General features: G+C 39.0%; 3 protein-coding genes across 3 annotated transcripts; all 3 read right to left on the reverse strand.

The window, feature by feature from the left end:
* Positions 1-6,167: 6,167 nt before the first annotated feature.
* Positions 6,168-8,609, reverse strand: LOC113758920 (disease resistance protein RPM1-like). Its single transcript, XM_027301595.1, has one exon. It carries the CDS (start codon positions 8,607-8,609, stop codon positions 6,168-6,170), a length of 2,442 nt encoding a protein of 813 aa, XP_027157396.1.
* A 5,655-nt stretch (positions 8,610-14,264) lies between these two features.
* Positions 14,265-20,202, reverse strand: LOC113758933. The gene is made up of 2 exons (XM_027301604.1): positions 19,989-20,202; positions 14,265-14,633 (listed from the first exon to the last, which is right to left on the reverse strand). Exons 1-2 carry the CDS (start codon positions 20,161-20,163, stop codon positions 14,500-14,502), a joined length of 309 nt encoding a protein of 102 aa, XP_027157405.1. The 5' UTR covers positions 20,164-20,202; the 3' UTR covers positions 14,265-14,499.
* A 907-nt stretch (positions 20,203-21,109) lies between these two features.
* LOC113758921 (disease resistance protein RPM1-like) lies at positions 21,110-23,553 on the reverse strand. The gene is made up of 2 exons (XM_027301596.1): positions 22,365-23,553; positions 21,110-22,065 (listed from the first exon to the last, which is right to left on the reverse strand). Exons 1-2 carry the CDS (start codon positions 23,551-23,553, stop codon positions 21,110-21,112), a joined length of 2,145 nt encoding a protein of 714 aa, XP_027157397.1.
* Positions 23,554-24,020: the final 467 nt, after the last annotated feature.

Below are 24,020 nucleotides of genomic sequence, written 5' to 3' on the forward strand. Positions count from 1 at the left end.
AGAGAAGGAGAGCTTATTAAAACTCCATCTCTTCCATGATCGGAGAAGAGATCAGCCACTAGTAATTGGTCTTCATGTGGAAGTAGAGGACCCTGAATTTGACTCCTAAGGGTTTCTAAAGAAAACCACTTAGTAGTCCACACCCTCAGGGATTTTCCATCCCCTACATTCCAGCCATGCCTTGTTGTAGAATGTCATTGCCAAGTGAAGTCACCTTCAGATTTATAGAGCCATACGAGATGGTAAAAACCAATTTATTGGCCAATAAAGATTGAGGTCTATTTACATATAAGTTTGAGAGAAGTTTTACCCAAGGCTTGGGGGAGTCTTTTAGGATGTGTCATCCCAGTTTTGCTAAGCCTGCCTTGTTGAGTAAAGCAATTTGTTTGATGCCAAGGCCACCTTGGTTCTTATTGAGGGTGACAACGTCCCAATTGATCAGGTGGATTTTTCTTTTAGAGGGGTTTGAAAAGCTCTTCGTTCCCTATCAATGGCATCACAAATCTTTTTAGGGACATGTGCAGCTTGGAAAAAGTAGTTGGGAATGGAAGCAATACTCTGTTGGATGATGGAATGTGTGCCAGCCAATGATAGAAGATTAGCCTTCCATCCTTCAAGTTTATGTAGGACTTTTTCCAACAAAAATTGGAAGGTTTTGGTTGGGGCTTTTTGGATGTTGAGGGGGATACTTGCCCAAATCTGAGGTGGGACATGATACCTAAAGGGTTGGAAAAATTTGCTCTAACAGAAGGATCAGTGTTGTTGGAGAAGAGAATTTTTCACTTAGAAAGATTAATCTTCAAACCAGAGACCATTACAGAATGAATCCAACACAAATTTGATGGTTTTAAGAGAAGTTAGATCAGTTTTGGAATAGACGATAATGTCATCAACGAAGAGACAATGAGAGAGGGAGTCCATACTTCAACGTTCTGGAGGCCGAACCAACAATCACACCAATCTGGATCCGGAATCTGTTAAAGATTAATGCCAAGACAACCAACACAGAAAGGGGTCGTTTTGCCCGCCTCTGCATAGAAGTTGATTTACACTCAACTTTGCCCCATTCCATCCTGCTAGACGGCTACTTGCAACCCATCCAGGTGGAGAACTTCTCTTTCTGCCTACACTATGGAAGGTTGGGACATCATGACCTTGTTCATTGCCCCAGACTACTTCACACTATTCCTGCCCCAACCGCTCCACCGGAATCTGGGCCATGGAGAAAGCTTCCGGCTAAGCCCAAAGCTATTTCGAAAGGGTTACAGAAAGAAACCTCTAGCCCAACCCTCCAATGGTAAAAACATTTCAATTTCAAATCTGACCTCCCAATCCAAGCGCCAAAACCTTAGCCAGTCGCTGCAGACAACGTTATATGCGTATAACAGACACAAACACAAAGCACATCACTAGACAACAGACAGTCTATAAAAGCCCATCTCATCCTTCCTTGAAAATTGTAAAACAAGATAAAAGAATTCCAACAAATCTACACCTTCTCCACTCTGTCAAGTCCAGTTAATAACAGGGAAATTTTCAAGAAATGGGCATGCTTGGAACCTTATTTGATAAAGAAAGCACAATGTTCGGCTATATATTGAAGGCCTTCATGTGTGAAATGTATTTTCATGTACACATACTGGTACATTTTGTACTGAACCCTTTATTGATTAGGGCTTCAAGGGCACCCTTTTCACTAATTTAATTTTCCATAATAATTCTACAGCAAGTCGTAGGAAACAGAAGAAAATCTGCATCTATGATCCAACAACGCAATAACCAATCTATCTAAAGGTGACAATAATTTTAACGTTGAGTTTGAAATGGGACTTAATTCCATTTATTCCCATTAATTGATGGAAATTTTTAAGAAATTCTTGGGTATCCATTGGGGCCCAAGTATTTTACCAGAAATTTACTCAATCAATTGTTGTATGTCTTTTAGTGACACTAGTAAATTACTTTTATTCTTCCAACTAGGTCCTTCATTTTTTCCTTTATCCTTGCCAAATATTGTTTTAATTATTAATATTTACTTATATTTGGTATTGGACTCAATTTCAGGAAGTGAAACAGAAAACTACAAAAATGAGGGACATTTTGGAAATAATTGGGATTTCAAACAACCGGGCCCACATGGTGCTACAAAGAGATTGCATTTCCTTTGCTGATTAGGAGATTGGAGTCCTACGGGCAATAGGAAACTAAAAGCAAGGAATTCGGTAGAGCCCCACTTTTGGTTTGATTCTCAATTTCAGCAGGGGACCACAGGGATAAGAAGCTTTAGTCATTGTTGGCTTTAAAAAGGAGACAAACGTACAAGAACTCTTATCAATCGATAGTTTTAGCTTAGCTTTGAGGGTAGTTTAGTTTTTTTCTTTCTTGGCTCTTTTGATGGCCTGGACCTAGAGCTGTAAACGAACCAAATCGAACCGAGTATCTCATGTTTGAGCTCTGTTCGTTAAGCAGTTCGAACAACGTTCGTGTTCGTTCGTTAATTTTCGAACTCCAAACCTGTGTTCGTGTTCGGTTCATTAAGTAAAATTCGTGTTCGAGTTCGAGTTCGAGTTCGACTCGTTTAACATAAACGAGCCGTTCGCGAACATGTTCGAAATGCTCGAATCCAAATTATTTTATGCCTTAAATATGCCATGCAAATTATTAATAATTCTAAAAAATAATTAAAGCACTAAGTAACTAAATTCTATTATTCATTAACTATATAACTAACATTAACATAAAAACAACAAATAAAACAAAGAAATTTGCCCTCCAAATATAAAAGTCCAGCCATAAAATTAACCCTAAATTTGTTAAATGATAATTATGTCTATGTTCGCGAACGTTCGTTAAAACTCGCGAACATGTTCGTGTTCGCGAACGTTCGTTTAGCATGTTCGCGAACGTTCGTTAAAACTCGCGAACATGCTCGTATTCGCTCGATTATTAATCGAACAAAAAAATTCGTTCGAACTCGGTTCGTTTAAAATTTCGAACGAGCCTTTCACGAACACGAACGAGCCGAAACGAACCGAGCTACCGAACAGCTCGGTTCGTTTAACAGCTCTACCTGGACCTTAGTGAAATTACTTGAAGATTTTCTCATGAGGCGTGGCTAAGTTTGTCTAGTCAAGAACAACGAAGGATTTGGTTCTACTAAATTTGTGAGATCGAATTAGTTTTTATTTATTTCCATTATTCACTGGTATTTGTCTATCTTCTGCTTTATGTTCATATGGTTGTTTTATTATTCGATTATCCAGGGCCCGGATTCTAGATTAATTCAATAACCTGAAGCCAATTAGGGTAGTTAAATCCGTAATTGTTTAATTATTCTAAACTGGTGGCAACTGGCATGATTGGATTTGTGTCAGGGAGATAGACAGGCTAACTTAAAGAGACCCTTGTAGCGTGTTGATTGGTTAGAATTAGGCTCTTTTAATTATTCATGCAATTAGGGAATTAAACTTCTATGGTCGTACCTAGGGTTGTTTCCTGATTAGAGAAATAGTCAACGGTCGTACCTTGGCTATCGACAAATTGAGGAAGAGTTGGTTGTTTATCGCGTGTATGACAACTATAACTAATTTATCAGATAGTAACTGGAATAATCCTTGCATCTGTGATCGAATTAAGTGAACCATCTCCGAAGTTGTCTCTTGGCTAGAGTTCGTCCATTATTATTTTTATTGTGATAATTAGTTAGTTGAGTTGCAGTTATTTTATTTTATTTTAATTTATTCCAAGTAATTTAGTTACTATCATTTTCAAAAACCCCCCATATCTGGACTCTAAAAGAAATAAATTATCCCCAGTCCCTGTGGATTCGACCCTGCTTATCATTATCTACAGAAATTATATTTTATTTAAGCAGGTATTTATTATTGCACATGTTCGGCACCTGTCAGTGACACTAATAAATTACTTTTATTCTTCCAACTAGGTCCTTCATTTTTCCTTGTAATTATGCTTAAAAACCCCCCATCTAGTTTCCTGAGCTCTTTTGTCCCTTAGAAATCAATTTTTTAATTTTTTTCTTTTTTCATAAAAATTCTGTCGCCAATCTCAATTTAGAGTACTTTTTGAAAAATATCGAAAGAATGGGAACTTAATGGTTTTGAACTCTTTTTCTAGTAAAATACTGATCAAAATGAATATTGGGAGTAATATGAAAGTCATTAATTTATACTCTTATTAGCAAATACTTTGTCTAGTTTTGATAGTTTTATGATGGCTTATAGTTCTAAACGCCATTTCTTTATACTCATAAAGACAAGTCCTTTAAGTTTTTATAGGACTTATTTTTTTCTCAACTAAAATTTAGCAACATAGGAAATCAAAGATTAAAAAATATATATACATAGAAAATAAATAAAAGAAAATTTGAGGGAAAAAAGAATTCACGAAAATATAAATTCACAATAAGGCTAAAAGAAATTTAATAAATCAAAAATATTATATTTATATAAAAAATAAAAAAGAATACAAAAAATAAATTTTGGGTATTGGACGGGATCAATCCATACCTATTCCAAAGATATCCCGCCCAAATTAATTCCAAAACATATATGAATAAGATTAAATTCAAACCCATATTACTTAGTCCCATCTCAGACCCAAACAAATCCTATTCATCCCGCCCATTTTGCCACAACAAAATTACCTCTTTCCGCTTCCTTCCCATGTTTTCAATCCAATACCACCCATATCTAGACCCAACCAAAAACAAAGAGGAAAAAATAAGTGCAGTAAAAGTCTTTTTCATATCCAACTCAAAGTGTCAAGCCGAGGTAAATTACATAGAAACTTAAAAAATGAAAGAGAAAAAGATACAAGCTCTTTTGTTTTTCTAGTATAGATAAAAACCCATATGAACTGAAGAAACTCTACTTAGGATTGGGATTTTACCCCTCCTCACCATTTCCTCAAAAGCTAAACTGAAAATTCTCCTTTTTTCTTGCCAATTATTTTTCCGTCAAAAGACTACGCGAAATTGAGGGGCGTCGGAGCCTTGAGCCTGCAGAATCTCCCAACGGCAAGGTTCGAGCTCGTCGGAAACAGGGCAGAAGCCGCGAGGGTGACCTTAGCAGCAGAAGCAGCAGCGCAACCGAATTCGAAAACGGTGATATCAGCTGGTGGTGGGCCGGGCCGCCACTGCTCCGTTCATGGCGGGAACTTGAAAAGCGGATTGGGTTTTAACGGGTTTGGAGTTGGTATCGTTTTTGGTTCCCTTAAACCATGAAAAAAATACCCATTGGTGGTGAATCAGTTATGTTGCTCACAAAAAGAACTAGTTAGAACTTCCAGAGAGAGAAAAGGGGCAGGGGTTCGTTGAGGAAGAAATCAAGAAAGAGGATAGCTTTCGTTGAGGGCAAAATGACGAGAATGCCATTTAATTTTTTGTTACTATCATATTTTAGGACAGAAATAGGATATTTAGCTATTAGATCGTCATATAGAGTATTTAGATTTTCAATGTTATTTCCCTGTATAAAAACCAAGGAAAATCTGATGCATTTCCTATTTTTCTCTATCTGGTTTGGAAAATGAATCTAGAAAGCTCTACATATTTTTGGATTGAGAAATAAACACCACGATTTTGTGGCAAGTTATTCATGTAGTATGATGGATGGATTTTGCAATTTTGGCCTTCAACTCTTTGGTGAGCTGCATCAGCTGTAAATCACCCTTTATTTGTTTGGTATTTTTTTCTTATATAGGCAGCTAGAAGTTGAGGAGCTTCTTAAATCCCATTTTTGTGCTCCTAAAAAATTAGCAAATCTAGAGAAACTTTTAGAAATAAATCAAAATTGGGATCAGACGCTTTTGTTATCTAAAATTGAAGAGTGAAAAGAAGATTGTCAGCCTCAAATTTCGCACAATGCTATATGCATTGCAATCTTTATGTAGACTTGCGGGCAAATTGATTGCTCAGTTATCTTTGAGCTCATGCTTCATTGCTGAAATTAAAATTAAAGAAAAATAGTTTTAAAAAAATACATTAACAAAATGCAGCATATGAACAAGATACACGTGGTGGAGAAGATAGAAAACATCAGAAACTTCTCAGAAAAACAGAAGAAGAAGAAGAAGAGAAAGCGGTTTGTCAAAGATACCAAGGGAAAGCAAACAAAAAGAGAAAGGAAAGCCACATGATGCTGCTAGTGCTAGGCAAGGAATGTTTTCTTCTGCTTCCCCCATAGCCGGCAGATTCTCCATCCACCATCATCTGTATCGGAACCAATGACAATTTCAGGAATGTGTGTCATTCTTCTGTAATCTTCACTGTCTTCCTCCTGATTCTTGACCTTTTCCATCAGTCGAGAACTCAATTCATACAAATGCAGCTCTTGAAGATGGCTCAAGTGCTGAATTCCCGAAGGCAAGTCCTCTAGTAATGGAAGTTGCTCCAGAACTAGTTTTTGGAGATTTGAGCACGTACCCTCCTCCACTGTCATCCATCTCAACCCTTCCATTCTCCTTAACCACAACCGTTTCAGCTTTAGGAACCCTCCAGCCTTGAAGGATAACCTTTCTTCCTGGTAAGATCCACAGAAAGTAATTTCACCCAAATTGGGCAAATGTTGGAGGGATTCAAGCGGATCCTCCTCAGCCCTTAACCCGCTCCAGATCAAATCTAATTTTACCAAGTTTTGAAGATGAGTTATCCATATTGGCATCTTTTCTAAGCGGCCACGCATAATTAGCACACGAAGAGATTGAAGAAACGAACAAGAAGAAGAAGAAGAAAGAGAATGTTGATGATGATTTAGATCTATTATCTCATAATCATCACCTTTTCCAATTGAAGCAATGCTTAATTGCCGAAGGCTGGTGAGGTTGACAAGGGAGGAGCAGAGCTCCTTTCCATCCTCTCTTCTCAACTGTGTAATACATAACTCTCTTAATTGGGTCAATTTTCCTATCTCTTTAACTATTACAGATCCGCTGCTTGCATCTATGGTGCTTAATGTTTGTAGTGAGAGAAGCCCTCCCAATTTTGATGGAACTTTAAACCCATGAAATCCATAATCAGCACTTGAGGGATCAACTCGTTGGAATACTATGAGATGCCGAAGCTTTTGCAGCTTTAGGATTTCCACGGGTAATTCCCTAACTCCAGTGTTCCCCAAATTCAGATATTCCAAGTGTTGAAGCTTTCCAATAGCTTTCGGGACTCTTTCCACTTTTGTATCACATAGGCTCAGGTATGTGAGATGCAACAAGTTGAAAACCTCATTTGGTGTTTCCTCTATCTCTTGACCTCCCAATTCCAAAACCTTTAGCAACTTGCTACTCCTTAGAACTTCGCATAAGAAAGTTTTGGATAGTAATGGGTTGGTGGAACTAACTGTGATGAATGATCGAAGGTGTTCAAAGGAAAAATATTGTCTTTGTTGGTGGTATTGGATGTTGCTACTGTTACTACTACTATGGATTGCTAGACGGCGTACCTTCTCAGATGGCCACGTCATTGGTTGTCCAATAGTAACTGTGACCATGTTTTGTTCCCTTGACTTGATGAGAATAACTTCTCTCATTAAGTCATGGATTCGACACGTGAGGGGCGATCCTTCGTAAAACACTTCAGTTACTTGAATTAGGCTTCTATTGACGAGTTCACTGAGATAACCCCACGCTACATCTTCAATACACATTCCTCCTCTCCATTCTATAAATCTTTCAGCAATCCATAATTGAATCAGTGCTCTACAATGTATTCGACAATCCTCCGGATAAATGCTTAAATACAACAGACAGGGTTTGAGATGCGAAGGCAGATCGTTGTAACTCAGAGAAAGTATCCTTTTAACTCTCTCTAACTTACCGGTACCTTCTAATTCACCACCAAGACTGTGTTGAATGATCTCCCATTCATCTACTCTGCTCACGTCCTTCGAAGCCAAGAGCCCACCGATCGCAAGAATCGCCAAAGGCAAACCATCACATTTGTCCAATACAGCTTTTGCAACATCCATCAGGTAGGTTGGGCAACGATTACCTTTAAAGATCTTGTTACAAAATAGGGTCCACGAATCCTCAGTAGATAGTGGCCCCATTCTGTAGACATAACCCTGGGATTCTGTGCAAGAGGCAGAGGCTACATCGGCTTTTCGTGTTGTCAGCATGACACGATTGCCGTAGTTACCCTCAGGCAGTGCAAATTTGATTTCATTCCAAAATTCCACGTCCCACATGTCATCGAACACAATTGCATACCTTCCAGCTTGTTGAAGAAAATCTTTGACAATTTTTTTCAGCTCAGCGGTAGTCATGGGCTCGATCGATTGTGGGACTGGTTTCTTCCCTTCCTCGTATAACTGCCAAATCAAGTCTCTCAGGAGCTTTGGAAAGTCGCATGTTTGAGAGACGGTTACCCAGGCACGAACTGAGAAATTCTTTCTAACATCTGGATCTTCATGGACCTTTTTGACTAGGGTAGTTTTGCCGAGTCCTCCCATTCCAACCACTGAAACAACTTTGAGTTGGTGATCGTGCCTCTCGAGAAGCTTAGATATCAGATGTTGTTTGGGCTGGTCAATGCCAACCAATTTTCCTTCCTCCACTAGAAGTGCATCATCCCTGCTATAGAGCCATGAGTCGTTCATGGTTGAAGATCCAGTGACACGGTCATCGATGCAAATTCGGCTTGGTATCTCTGACGTCCTTCTGAAATATTTTTGATCTTGGACTTTATGCTTTGAATTTCACGGGCAACCTGATGACGAGCTCGCAAGCTCTTAATGGCTTTGAGAATTCTCTGCAGAGAGCCACCGAATCCATGATGTCGGTAGCCAGCAAAGCGAAGTACAAATTCATCGAGAACATCTTCAATGTCATAAGCAGCTTCGCGCACTTGCTTGATCCATTCTTGGAGCCTGGGATCATCATCTTCTTTTGCTTCAGCCACTTTGAGGAAAGCTTTCATATGCCCCAACTCATCCTTGATGAGTTGGACCTCTTGTCGAAGCCCTCCCAATAGGCTTCCCTCCTCTCGGAGTAAGGTTGCGAGATGATTTGAAACAAAAGAGACAACAGTTGCTGCCATTTTCAGTCTTTCTTTTTAACCTATGAATGTCGGGGAAGGCGGCTTCTGGTTTATAGGATAGGACAGTCCAGTTGTAATATCTTGAAAGGAAGAAGGAAGAGGAAGTTATTAGATTCATAAGCTGATGTTCTTCGGTGCAGTATTTATCAAGAAGAAAAACCGTGTCAAACAGAAAAAGAAAGAATTAACCAATTAGAAGAAACTTAAGCAAGAAACATCTGATTGTGAAAGACGAAGGTGCCTTACCTGCCACAATACAAAATCATGGAAGCTATTAAGAAGACTCTGTTTGCACATGTCTTCAGGACCTTCTTTCAACTGTGGGTCCTTTGGTCGGATAAATATAAAGGACTAAAGGAGCATCTTTCGACTGTGGGTTCTTTACGAGCAGAAGGAATAAAGTTAAAACGCGGTTGGACTGGACCTTCGTCACCGCTTAGTAGCAGCGGGTCCAATGGGCTTGGCCCCTGTGGGGTTTCTGTCCCACATCGGCTTTCGGGGGGTTGGGATTTGGGTAGTTAAGTCCCTGGGAGCTTTCCAAGAGTTGCCGGCTTTTGGGATGTCTTCTGGGAATAGGTTTAATTGTTCAGATTTCGTTTCCGAAAGAAGGTTGGACTGGACCTTATTGATTTCTTTGACGAAGAAATAAAACTACTGCTTTGCCCCTTCTGCTGACATTATGACACATATAAGCTCCTCCTTCTATGGAACTAATTTCTGCTTTTTTTTTTCTTTTGACCCTTTGGACCAACTAGTATTATTTGTAATAAAAACGGATGGAATATCAAGAAACAAGCCAGTCCAACGCGGTGTTGACGAAATTTACAGTCCTAGTTATGGGACTAGCACCCCTGGCCGTAGCCACTACAGAGACTCTTGCTCCTTAGCTTCCAAATTCTTACTTCAGCAGGGGGCTGTTCTAGTAGCTCTTGTTAAAGGAACTCCTTCTCTTATTTATCTATTGTTTTCAAAGAGCACAAGAGAATGAGAATCTACTTTAATTTATTTCACCATATCGAATTGTATTCAAATAATTTTTATTTGATTATTTTTATAAGTTTCAATTATAAAATTATAATAAATAATAATTTTATGATATATTAATATTTTAATATTTAATTATTTGTTAAAATTTAATTATAATACAATTATATAATAAATTTTTATTAGCCTGTCAGGGAAGCACGACGCGGACGGGGGAAATGGGGCAGGGACGGTCATCAGTATGACCGTCCCTGAACGGTTAATGGCCACGATTTGGCCTCAAAAATTTGTGCGACTGAGATTACAAGTTGTAACTCGATTTCCACGCCATGTGTGGGTCCCACAAAAATTTACTCTAAAGTTACGCGATGTGTAATAAAAGTTACACGATGTACAAAGAAAATTACGCGCACTTGAAAATGGCCAAAACCGTCCGGGACGGTTGCAGGTGCCCCGAGTCCCGGACGGGGAGGGGGGGGACACGAAGCTGCCTTAGCTCCCACAATACAAAATCATGGAGGCTATTAAGAAGACTCTGTTTGCACATGTCTTCAGGACGTTCTTTCAACTGTGGGTCCCTTGGTCGGATAAAGATAAAAGGAGCATCGTTCGACTGTGGGTTCTCTAAACCAATTCCCTTTAGTGGAGGTGGCCACCACTTTTGGTGTGAGATGCAAGATCAGGTTCAACCCTTGCCTCCCATCAAAAGTGGCCACCTAATATGATTGTGTTTAAGATTCATGTGAGTGTTTTGCATCCGTATGATTCGATGGGGGTTTAGTTTCCATAGTGTAGGTTAGATTAGGATTACAACAATTAGATGGGGTTTTAGTTTCCATAGTGTAGGTTAGATTAGGATTAGAAGAATTAGGAGTAGGTGTAGACGTAGATGATGACAAGTGACAAAAAGAAAAAAAAAAAAAAGACTGTTGGTTCAAGGACATTATTGATTTCATTGACTAAGAAATAAAAAACGAACTCTATGGAACTAATTTCTGCTGACCAATTAGTATTTGTAATATCAAAGAAATGTGAACTGTATTGATTTAAGAGGTCTATGAACAGCATGCAAATTTAGCCAAAAAAAAAAAAAGGAATTGCAGAAAAATGGTGAGGAGTAAATTAACAATAATCAATTTTCTTTACAATTAAGGATTACAAATTTGTTGCAATAGCTGTACCACTCAATCATGACGTGGCTTATTTCTATGCCCGTCACTTTGTCAATTAATTTAATGTCTTATTTATATCATCTTTGCAGCTATCTTTTTTAACTGCATAGGGAAAATTTAAGTTTCTTTTTTAACTCAATCAAAATACCAATTAATATCATAAAGTCAGGGGGGATTGTACTGCAGATATTGGTAAGTTTACTGTTGATTGCAGCGTTAGTTATATAATTATATCTTCTATGATAAGGAAGCTGCAAGATGCCTTGTGGCCTTTATTTCATGGTCATTGCTTCTTATTATCGCTTTGACTTTTGTTGCTTTGTACAACAATTGGTGGCCAATGCTAACAGGTACTAGAATGTGGGATATTTGGCACGATGTCGATTACCTATTCTTGATAATTGGCTTCTGCATATGACTGTGATATCTTGGAATTCTCCTGCCATTTTGATAAAATAGGAATCTAGTTTAATGCAACTTGCTCTTTTGCGCATATTTAATGTGGCAACCAGATTAACAGTTAAGCATGTTGTCTCAAAAGATGAGTATCTGCACTGCTCTGAAAACTATCCAAGAGGCCCTTGTAGTTCAGAATTAGTTAATTTTGTTGCATCAATGCCTTCTCAAAATGGTACAACTTTCGTTAGTGTCTGATGATTATACGATTGCATTGTCTGCTTGCAGTAATAATGTATGTGGTTCTACCTATGCCCTTAATTTTTTTGGCTGGCTCGGATACTTCATCTCTCTTCTCTGAATCTCAAAGTGGGTAAGGTTTTTTTGTTTTTCCTTCCGCACTGTTTCTCTGATGAGATGCTTTTATTCAAGTTCATTTATATGGATTTTTTTGGCCTTATTTGGTTTTCATGAGCAATGTGGCAACAGCTGGGCAGACGTGACCAAATTCTTAACTGGGGCTTCAGCTGTTGGTAGCATAGCAATACCAATCATCTTAAAGCATGCTGGAGTAATTGGCTGGGGGGCAATGGCAATGGAGCTCTCATCCTTTTTCACATTTGTACTAGCAATCGTGTGTTTCATTTGAACGCTACTCTCTTTAAAAATTTCAACTTTTCCATTGTGCGGAAAACGTAGAAGTTGCCTTTTTCTTGATTGCTGAGCATTGCCTCTCATTTTGTGCTTTGTAAATACAAGAGTGGTTATTTTTCTTCAGTGAATGAATACCTGAGTTGCACATTAAACAATCTTGCCATTAAGGTCATATACCGCATCAGACACCACACTTGCTGTCCGTGTCAAATGTACAAGGTTGCAGAATTTCTGAAGGAACATAGCCATAATATCAAAGATACTCCTGAAGGCAGGCAATTTGTAACCATGGAACAGAAGTTGACCAGAATGTTGTATTACAAACACATCAGTGTTCATTAGGAGCCAAGACAAAGCATGGAAAACTTTCAATGTTTTGGTCCCACCAACAACATTACAAGCAAAAAGATCCATCTAACTTTAACAAATAAGGATTGAACTGTGTCCTCTTTATACTTAATTCTTTTTTCTGTTTCAACCAAGTTTAGCTGAATATTGAGAATACATATCTTCATGAACCATCATGTAACTATAATGACACCAAGAAGATAGCAAACACTGCATATCTTCATGAGCCTACACTTTTTGTCACGATAACGTTTTAAAGTATCTACAATCAGTTGCAGCAAATTTGAACTATGAATTTCTAGGCGCAAATGCCATTTAATCCACTTTAACCACAAAAAGTAAAACTGCTGCATTCCCGCTATCATTAAAAAAAAAAAAAAAAGGACTACTTTTTCCTCATTATGGCGGAAAGTACATACTTTTCATCAGATTCCACCGTATGGTGAAACCTAGCAATATTGACCTTATATTCCTTTTCTGTGATAACAATGGTTCATTCGTCATTAAGCAATCCAATAAACACTTGCAATAATAACTTTGCCAAAGAAAGAAGAAGAAGAAGAAGAAGGGGGCAAAACATCATTGACAAACCAAATAAAATCTGAAAACTTAATGTTGTAATTACCACGCCCTCTATGTGTTGTTCCATAGCTGAATTTTCCAAAGAAACAGGCAACTACACATCCTATATGCCTTTTTTTTTTTTTCTTAATAGCTGGCAAACATGTAGTGTTTTCATCCATTCTACTTTTCAAATCAGTCCTTGAAAACTTCTACTTGATACTTCACATCAACCAAAAGCTTCTAAAGTCTCCCTTCCGTCAAAATATAGAATCCAAATCATAGAATCAAATGTAAAAAATGAATGCAATTGCTTCAATTTTATTTGACAAACAAATCAAGCAAATGTAAAAGCAACTTAAAAAGCATGAAGAGTTTAGGCTCAAAGCTTTCTCTGCCCACATATATTTCAACATGACTTGATATATGTTCTACATGGTACACCAATTCATATAAGCTCATCCTTATTGACAGACATAGTTATATACTTACATACACAATACACGAACACATACACTCCCCATACTCCATCCCCCTTGCAACCCTGCCAGCGCAATCACAGACACAAACACAGAGCAGATCTAAACTACTAGACAAAGAGTCTATAAAAGCCCTCACACCATCTCATCCTTCCTTGAAACACTCTTAAGCAAAGAAAAGCCAAGTTCTTACATTGTAAAACAAGATAAAAGGACTCCAACAAATCTACAGCTTCTCCACTCTGTCAAGTCCAGTTAATAACAGGGAAAATTTCAAGAACAGGGCATGCTTGGAACCTTATTTGACAAAGAAAGCACAATGTTCGGCTATCTATAGAAGGCCTTCATGCGTGAAATGTATTTTCGTGTACACATACTAGTACATTTTGTACAAACGTCAGTCCAAATGCCCTTCACATTTGGCCTAAAAACCTGAACCCTTTATTGATTAGGGCTTCAAGGGCGCCTTTTTCCATAATAATTGTACAGCAAATTGCAGGCAACAGAAGAAAATGTTCATCTATCATCCAACAACGCAATAACCAATCTATCACAACAAATAGTTTTCAAGCCAATAGTACCCAAATTTGGACCCAACCAAAAGAAAAAGGGAAAAACAAGTGCAGTAAGGGTCTTTATCATATTCAAATCAAAGTGTCAAACAGAGCTAAATTACAGAGAAACTTCAAAAATGAAAGAGAAAAAAGGATACAAACTCTTTTGTTTTTCTAGTATAGATAAAAACCCATATGAACTGAAGAAACTCTACTCAGGATTGGGATTTTACTCCTCCTCACCATTTCCTCAAAAGCTAAGCTGAAAATTCTCCCTTTCTTTTTTGCCAACTATTTTTCCGTCAAAAGACTACGCGAAATTGAGGGGCGTTGGAACCTTGAGCCGGCAGAATCTCCCAACGGCAAGGTTCGAGCTCGTCGGAAACAGGGCAGAAGCCGGCGAGGGTGACCTTATCGGCAGAAGCGGCAACGGAACCTGTTAGGACCGGGCCAGGAAATAGACAAATCCAAGTTAGGACAAAGTAGGCGGTATAACCGACCATATAATAGATAGGCGGTAGATACCAGCCATATAATAATTAGGCGGTAAAACCGACCATATAAAGACGGATAACAAAGCAAATAAAAGACACAGAAGATTTACGTGGTTCGGTCAAATTGACCTACGTCCACGGGCGAGGGAGGAGCAATATTTCTACTATGAAGAAGAAATACAAAAGACCGTAGGAAAGTGGTTCCTAGGCCAATAGGCACTTACAAAAGAGTTTAGAAAATATTCCTAAACTCAAAACAAGAGAGCCTAAAATATTTGACTGAATGGGCTAGATGACTCAAGAAGCTAATAGCCCATATAACTCTCTTGAGTGGTGCAAGTTATTCCTTCAGAAACCTCCTATATTTATAGGAGTATTTGGGAGGCTTTCCTTTTGCTTCAGGCGATGTGGGACGAGAAAATTCTGCCACAGTCAACAATCAAGAATTGCGGCTTCAAAGATTGCGGCTCAACAAATCTCCACCTTGGCATAATTTTAGTTCCACCATCGACAATAGTAAAATTACTCCACCTTCTCCACATAAGCCCCAATGGGCGTAAATCACCAACAATGAACACCAATCAAATCCAAGCACTGCTTGAATTTGTAAACTGGAAGAGGTTTCGTAAACATGTCAGCTGGATTGTCCTTGGTATTGATTTTTTGAATAAGGACCTTTCCTTCAGCAATGATATCCCGAATGAAATGATACTTCACATCAATATGTTTCGTCCTCTCATGATACATCTGATCTTTAGTCAAGTGTATGGCACTTTGACTATCACAGTGAATATCAGTAACACCTTGATATAGACTTAGCTCGCTAAATAAACTCTTCAACCACAAGGCTTCTTTGATTGCCTCGGTCACAGCCATATATTCTGCTTCAGTAGTAGACAAAGCTACGACAGGTTGTAGAGTAGCTTTCCAACTAACAGCACAACCGCCAATGCAAAATACATAGCCTGAAAGTGATCTTCTCCTGTCAAGATCCCCAGCGTAGTCTGAGTCTACAAAACCAACCAAAGTGTTATTATTTCTTCCAAACTTCAAACATGCATTTGAAGTACCTCGCAAGTATCTGAGAATCCACTTCACAGCTTGCCAATGTGCTTTACCAGGGCAAGACATATATCTGCTAACAACACTGACTGCTTGTGCAATATCTGGACGAGTACAAACCATTGCATACATAACACTGCCGATTGCACTGGAATAAGGAACCCGTGCCATATAATCTTCTTCTTCATCTGATTTTGGTGATTGAGCAGCAGATAGCCGAAAATGGCTAGCAAGAGGAGTAGATACTGGTTTAGCATCTTTCATGCCAAAACGCTCCAAAACTTTCTCAAGGTAATTTTTCTGGGTCAAGAACAACTTCCCTACTCCTCGATCTCTCTTGATATCCATGCCAAGAATTTTCTTAGCTGCTCCCAAATCTTTCATTTCAAATTCACTATTTAACTGCAGTTTCAAAGTATGAATTTCTGACAAATTCTTGGCAGCAATGAGCATGTCATCAACATAAAGCAGCAAATAAATAAAAGAACCATCATTTAACTTCCGGAAGTAAACACAACTATCATACATGCTCCTCAAATAACCATGACCCAACATAAAGGAATCAAACCTTTTATACCATTGTCTTGGAGACTGCTTCAATCCATATAAGGATTTCTTCAATAAGCAAACATGGTCTTCCTTACCTTCAATCTCAAAACCCTGGGGTTGTTTCATATAAATTTGTTCTTCAAGTTCGCCATGTAAGAAAGCTGTTTTAACATCAAGCTGCTCTAACTCCAAATCATACATGGCAACTAAAGCAAGCAAAACACGAATAGAGCTATGTTTAACAACAGGTGAAAACACATCATTAAAATCAACACCTTGTACCTGACTATAGCCCTTTGCAACTAATCGTACTTTATACCTTGCATTTTCAACCCCTGGAATACCTTCATTTTTCTTGAAGACCCACTTGCAACCGACAATTTTCTTAGCTGACGGCGGCTTTACAAGAACCCAAGTTTCATTACGATGAAGAGATTCAATTTCTTCATTCATCGCAATCAACCACTTTGCAGAATCATCACAAGAAACTGCTTCTGAATAGGTGAAAGGCTCACCAACTGCATCAGTTTCTTCTGCAACAGACAAAGCATATGCAACTAAATTTGCATATCTTTGTGGTGGTCGAATGTCTCTCCTTGCTCTATCTCTGGCTATGGAATACTCTTCTTCTTCTGAACTATCTTCAACAGTAGATTCAAGTGTATCTACTGGCATTTGTTGAATAGAAGATTTGGTCTGAGAAGGACCAGAACTGCCAATATCAAGCTCCACCTGCTTCTGTGTACTATCAGTAGTACAAGGACTGGAAGACTCCTTCTTGGAAGATAACATAGACAATTCATCAAAAGTAACATCTCTACTGATCACAAATTTTGGAGATTTGGGATCAGGACACCATAATCTGTATCCTTTCACCCCAGAAGCATACCCAAGAAAAATGCACTTTTTAGCCCTAGGCTCCAATTTTCCATCATTCACGTGCATGTATGCTGGACACCCAAAAACTTTTAAATTGGAGTAATCAGCAGGAGTACCTGACCAAACTTCCTCAGGAGTTTTGAAATCAAGAGATGCAGAAGGAGAACGGTTGACAATATAACAGGCCATATTGATCGCCTCTGCCCAAAAGTCGTTTGTCAACCCTGCATTGGAGATCATACATCTTGCTCTCTCCAAAAGAGTTCTGTTCATACGTTCAGCCACACCATTTTGTTGAGGCGTCATCCTGACGGTGTGATGCCGAACAATTCCTTCATTCTTGCAGAATTCATTAAATTCACCTCCACAAAATTCCATGCCATTATCTGTTCTCAACCGCTTAATATGCTTTCCTGTTTGTTTCTCAATCAAAACTTTCCATTGCTTGAAAGTTAGGAAAACATCATTTTTATGCTTAAGAAAATAGACCCAAACTTTCCTTGAATAATCATCAATGAAAGTCAACATGTACCTGGCACCACCTTTAGAAGGAGCACGAGAAGGACCCCATAGATCTGAATGAATGTAATCAAGAGTACCTTTTGTCTTGTGAATTGCTGGTGAACTGAAGCTGACTCTTTTCTGCTTCCCAAAAATACAATGTTCACAGAATTCCAATGGCCCGGTACTTTGTCCACAAAGAAGTCCTCTTTTGCTTAGTATGCCCAAGCCTTTTTCGCTCATGTGCCCCAAACGCATATGCCATAATTTGGTGATGTCTATATCTGACAAAGATGATGTTGAAACAGCAGCAGCACCTGTAACAGTAGATCCCTGCAAAATATATAGAGTACCAGATCTGTGTGCCTTCATAACAACAAGAGCTCCTCGACTGATTTTGAGAACTCCATCTCCACCTGAATACCTGCACCCAATAGACTCAAGAGTGCCTAAAGAGATGAGATTTTTCTTCAAATCTGGAACATGTCTAACATCTGTGAGCGTCCTCACAATACCATCGTACATTTTAATCCGGATTGTGCCTTTGCCAACAACTTTACAAACAGCGTTGTTGCCCATTAAGACAACTCCACCTTCAGTTGATTCATATGTTGAAAACCAGTCCCTATTGGGACACATATGATATGAACAACCCGAATCTAAAATCCACTCATTGTTAGACCTAAAAATATTTTCCGTTGCACAGAAAATGGTTCCATCATTCTCATCAGCTGCTATACTAACTTCAGCGGATTCAGTATTTTTCTCAACAAATTTCCCTTTTTGCTTTTCTTTATTTTTCAATTTAAAGCAATCAGAGATAACATGGCCCTTCTTTTTACAATAATTGCACACCACATTTTTATGTCTGGATTTGGATCTACTTCTATTTTCTGTGTTTCTCTTTTCAGATCTACCCCGAACAAACAAGCCATCGGCTTGACTCCCACTAGTTTCCCCAGTAATGTCCCTATCTATCTGCTCTTTAGATTTTAATGCAGATTTAATTTTCCGATACGAAATTGTTTCCTTTCCATAAATCATAGTATCACGGAAATGCTTAAAAGATTGGGGAAGGGAACACAAAAGCAATAGGGCTTGATCTTCATCATCAATTTTCGAATCTATATTCCCCAAATCCATAATAATGGAATCAAATTTATCAAGATGGGAGAGTATAGATGTACCTTCAGACATCCGAAACATGTACAAACTCTACTTCAAATATAGCCGATTCTCGACTGTCTTCTTCATATACAAGGCTTTCAATTTATCCCACATAGCCTTGGCCGAAGTCTCCGTTGCTATCTCACGCAATACCTCATCGAAGAGATTTAAGATTATGCTGGATCTGGCCTTCTTATCCATATCGGCGAAATCCGCATCCTTTACATCTTCTGGTTTGTTCTCGATTCCGTGAATCGCTAGATCAACTCCGTCTTGAACAAGAATGGCCTCCATCTTGAGCTGCCACATTCCGAAGTTGACATTCCTGTCGAATTTCTCGACAACCGTCTTTGTTATCGTCATTGTTGCCACAAAATCTGTAACGTGAAGTTTGTCTCAAAAAACTGGCCAAACAAATATGCAAGTCTCGTGAGCGGGCCCCACAGGGTGAGCGGACCCCACGGGATGAGGTGAGCGGGCCCCACGGATAAACGGACCCCACAGGATGAGTGGGCCCCACAGGATGGACGGACCCCACCAGATGAACGGGCCCCACCAGATGAACCTGTCTTGCAAAATATAACAACCAGCTCTGATACCAGTTTGTTAGGATCGGGCCAGGAAATAGACAAATCCAAGTTAGGACAAAGTAGGCGGTATAACCGACCATATAATAAATAGGCGGTAGATACCAGCCATATAATAATTAGGCGGTAAAACCGACCATATAAAGACGGATAACAAAGCAAATAAAAGACATAGAAGATTTACGTGGTTCGGTCAAATTGACCTACGTCCACGGGCGAGGGAGGAGCAATATTTCTACTATGAAGAAGAAATACAAAAGACCGTAGGAAAGTAGTTCCTAAGCCAATAGGCACTTATAAAAGAGTTTAGAAAATATTCCTAAACTCAAAACAAGAGAGCCTAAAATATTTAACTGAATGGGCTAAATGACTCAAGAAGCTAATAGCCCATATAACTCTCTTGAGTGGTGCAAGTTATTCCTTCAGAAACCTCCTATATTTATAGGAGTATTTGGGAGGCTTTCCTTTTGCTTCAGGCGATGTGGGACGAGAAAATTCTGCCACAGTCAAGAATCAAGAATTGCGGCTTCAAAGATTGCGGCTCAACAGAACCGAATTCGAAAACGGTGATATCAGCTGGTGGTGGGCCGGGCCGTCGGACCTCCACTGCCCCGTTCATGCCGGGAACTTCAGAAGCGGATTGGGTTTTAACCGGTTCGGATTTTTGGGTTGCTGGTTTGGAGTTGGTATCGTTTTTGGTTCCCTTGAACCATGAAAAAATACCCATTGGTGGTGAATCAGTTATGTTGCTTACAAAATGAACTGGTTAGAAAAGAGAGAGAAAGGGTGCAGGGATTCTAGGCATTCCAGTTTTATTTGTGGAAGAAATCATGAAAGAGGATAGGTTTCGTTTAGGACAAAATGACGAGAATGCCATTTAATTTTTTGTTACTAGTATCACATTTTAGGGCAGAAATAGAAGATATTTAACTATTAGATCATCATATGGAGTATTTAACTATTAGGAAAATCTGCTGCATTTTTTATTTTTCTCTATCTGGTTTGGAAAAATGCATCTAGAAAGCTCTACATATTTTTGGATTTGTTAGTGAAATTGTTTTGAACTCTATAAATATAGTAATTTCATATTATAAGTTTAGTCAATTTTTACAAAGAAATAAACTCTTGTCCTTTGTTTCTCTTATTATTTTTCTCAATAATTGTAACATTTTCAATATTATTTCTCTGTATAATAAACTAAGGAAAATATGATGAAAGCTAGAATTCATATTTTTGGATTGAGGAAAGTTATTCATGTAGCATGATGGATGGATTAATTTGCATTTTGGACCTTCACCCTTTATTTGTTTAGTGTTTTTTTCTCATAAACGCAGCTAGAAGTTGAGGAGCTTCTCAAATCCCATTTTTGTGCTCCTAAAAAATTGGCAAATCAAAATTGAGAAACTTTTAGAAATAAATCAAAATTGGGATCAGACCCTTTTGTTATCTATAGCCATTGCAATCTTTATGGGCAAATTGATTCCTGTACTCAGTTATCGTTGAGCTCATTAAAGAAAAACAGTTAAAAAAAATACATTAACAAAATGCAGCATATGAACAAGATGATGATGCAATGCACCATACTACACGCAATGGAGAAGATAGAAAACTTCAGAAACTTCTCAGAAAAATAGAAGAAGAAGAGAAAGGAAAGCCACGGGATGCTGCTAGTGCTAGGCAAGAATTGTTTTCTTCTGCTTCCCCCATAGCCGGCGGATACTCCATCCACCATCATCTGTATAAAAACCAATGAAAATTTCAGGAATGTGTGCCATTCTTCTGTAATCTTCACTGTCTTCCTCCTGATTCTCGACCTTTTCCATCAGTCGAGAACTCATCTTATACAAACCCAGCTCTTGAAGATGGGTCAAGTGCTGAATTCCCGAGGGTAAGTCCTCTAGTAATGGAAGTTGCTCCAGAACTAGTCTTCGGAGATTTGGGCACACACCCTCCTCCACTGTCATCCATCTCAACCCTTCCATTCTCCTTAACCACAGCCGTTTCAGCTTTAGGAACCCTCCAGCCTTGAAACACAACCTTTCTCCCTGGTAAGATCCACAGAAACTAATTTCATCCAAATTGGGCAAATGTTGGAGGGATTCAAGTGGATCCTCCTCAGCCCTTAACGCGCTCCAGCACAAATCTATTCTTACCAAGTTTGGAAGATGAGTTATCCATACTGGCATCGTTTCTAAGCGGCCACGCATAATTAGCACACGAAGAGACTGAAGAAATGAACAAGAAGAAGAAGAAGAAGAAAGAGAATGTTGATGATGATTTAGATCGATTATCTCAGAATCATCACCTTTTCCAACTGAACCAACACCTAGTTCCCGAAGACTGGTGAGGTTGACAAGGGAGGAGCAGAGCTCCTTTCCATCTTCTCTTCTCAACTGTGTACTATATAACTCTCTTAATTGGGTCAATTTTCCTGTCTCTTTAACTATTACAGACCCGCTGCTTGCATCTATGGTGTTTAACCTTTGTAAAGCGAGAAGCCCTCCCAATTTTGACGGACCTTTAAACCCATGAAATCCATAATAATCATCTGAGGGATCAACTGGTTGGAATACTGTGAGATACCGAAGCTTTAGCAGCTTTAGGATTTCCGCGGGTAATTCCCTAACTCCTGTGTCCCCCAAATTCAGATATCCAAATGTTGAAGCTTTCCAATAGCTTTCGGGACTCTTTCCACTTTTGTACCATATAGGCTCAGGTATGTGAGATGCAACAAGTTGAAAACCTCATTTGGTGTTTCCTCTATCTCTTGACCTACCAATTCCAAAACCTTTAGCAACTTACTACACCTTAAAACTTCAGATAGGAAAGTTTTGGACAGTAATGGGTTGGTGGAACTAACTGTGATGAATGATCGAAGGTGTTCAAAGGAAAAAAATTGTCTTTGTTGGTGGTATTGGATGTTGCTACTGTTACTACTACTATGGATTGCTAGACGGCGTACCTTCTCAGATGGCCACGTCATTGGTTGTCCAGTAGTAACTGTGACCATGTTTTGTTCCCTTGACTTGATGAGAATAAGTTCTCTCATTAGGTCATGGATTCGACATGTGTAGGGTGATCCTTCGTACAACTCTTCAGTCACTTGAATTAGGCTTCTATTGATGAGTTCACTGAGATAATGCCAGGCTACATCTTCAATACTCATTCCTTCTCTCCATTCTACAAATCTTTCAGCAATCCATAATAGAATCAGCATATTACAGTCTATTAGATAATCCTCCGGATAAATGCTTAAATACAACAGACAGGGTTTGAGACGCGAAGGTAGATCGTTGTAACTCAGAGAAAGTATTCTTTTAACTCTCTCTAGCTTACCGGTGCCTTCTAATTCACCCCCAAGACTGTGTTGAATCATCTCCCATTCATCTATTCTGCTCACGTCCTTCGAAGCCAAAAGCCCACCGATCGCAACAATCGCCAAAGGCAAACCCTCACATTTGTCCAATACAGCTTTTGCAACATCCATCAGGTGGTCGGGGCAAGGTTTTCCTTTAAAGATCTTGTTACGAAATAGGGTCCACGAATCTTCATTTGATAGTGGCTCCTTTTTGTAGACATAATCCTGAGATTCTGTGCAAGATGCAGAGGCTACATCGGCTTTTCGTGTTGTCAGCATGACACGATTGCCGTAGTTACCCTTAGGCAGTGCAAATTTGATTTCATTCCAAAATTCCACGTCCCACACGTCATCGAACACAATTGCATACCTTCCAGCTTGTTGAAGAAAATCTTTGACAAATTCTTTCAACTCAATGGTAGATATAGACTCGATGAATTGTGGGACTGATTTGTTCAATTCCTTGTGCAACTGCCGAATCAAGTCTGTTAGGAGCTTTGGAAAGTCACATGTTTGAGAGACGGTTACCCAGGCACAAACTGGGAAATTCTTTCTAACATCTGGATCTTCATGGACCTTTTTGACTAGGGTAGTTTTCCCTAGTCCAGCCATACCGACCACTGAAATGACTTTGAGTTGGTGATCATGCCCCTCGAGAAGCTTAGAAATCAGATGTTGTTTGGGCTGGTCAATGCCAACCAATTTTGCTTCCTCCACTAGAAGTGCATCATCCCTGCTATAGCGCCACGAGTCGTTCATGGTTGAAGATCCAGTGACACGGTCGTCGATGCCAAATTCGGCTTGGTATCTCTGACGTCCTTCTGAAATATTTTTGATCCTGGACTTTATGCTTTGAATTTCACTGGCAACCTGATGACGAGCTCGCAAGCTCTTAATGGCTTTGAGAATTCTCTGAAGAGAGCTACAGAATCCATGATGTCGTTAGCCAGCAAAGCGAAGTACAAATTCATCGAGAACATCTTCAATGTCATAAGCAGCTTCGCGCACTTGCTTGATCCATTCTTGGAGCCTGAGATTAGAGGTGTCAAAATGGGTGACTTGGACGCGTTTAGACTGGATAAAATGGGTAATGGGTATAAGTGAGTTAATCCATTTATACCCATTTAATTAGATGGGTATAAATGGGTAAGTCAAAAAATAAATTGGATAATCCAATTACCCATTTATAACCCATTTATTTTAACTTTTTGTAAACTCATTTAAAT

The sequence above is a fragment of the Coffea eugenioides genome, unplaced genomic scaffold (assembly GCF_003713205.1).
Source record: "Coffea eugenioides isolate CCC68of unplaced genomic scaffold, Ceug_1.0 ScVebR1_78;HRSCAF=398, whole genome shotgun sequence".
NCBI classification, from domain to species: domain Eukaryota; kingdom Viridiplantae; phylum Streptophyta; class Magnoliopsida; order Gentianales; family Rubiaceae; genus Coffea; species Coffea eugenioides.

Bases quoted from the DNA above. Each gene is read 5' to 3' on its own strand.
- LOC113758920 (XM_027301595.1), bottom strand. From the start codon at position 8,609: ATGAACGACTCATGGCTCTATAGCAGGGATGATGCACTTCTAGTGGAG.
- LOC113758933 (XM_027301604.1), bottom strand. From the start codon at position 20,163: ATGGGTATTTTTTCATGGTTCAAGGGAACCAAAAACGATACCAACTCC. The intron at 14,634-19,988 runs GTTCTGTTGAGC...CGGTCCTAACAG, and splicing joins TATCACCGTTTTCGAATTCG to GTTCCGTTGCCGCTTCTGCC.
- LOC113758921 (XM_027301596.1), bottom strand. From the start codon at position 23,553: ATGAACGACTCGTGGCGCTATAGCAGGGATGATGCACTTCTAGTGGAG. The intron at 22,066-22,364 runs GTAGCAACATCC...TGGGGGACACAG, and splicing joins AATCCATAGTAGTAGTAACA to GAGTTAGGGAATTACCCGCG.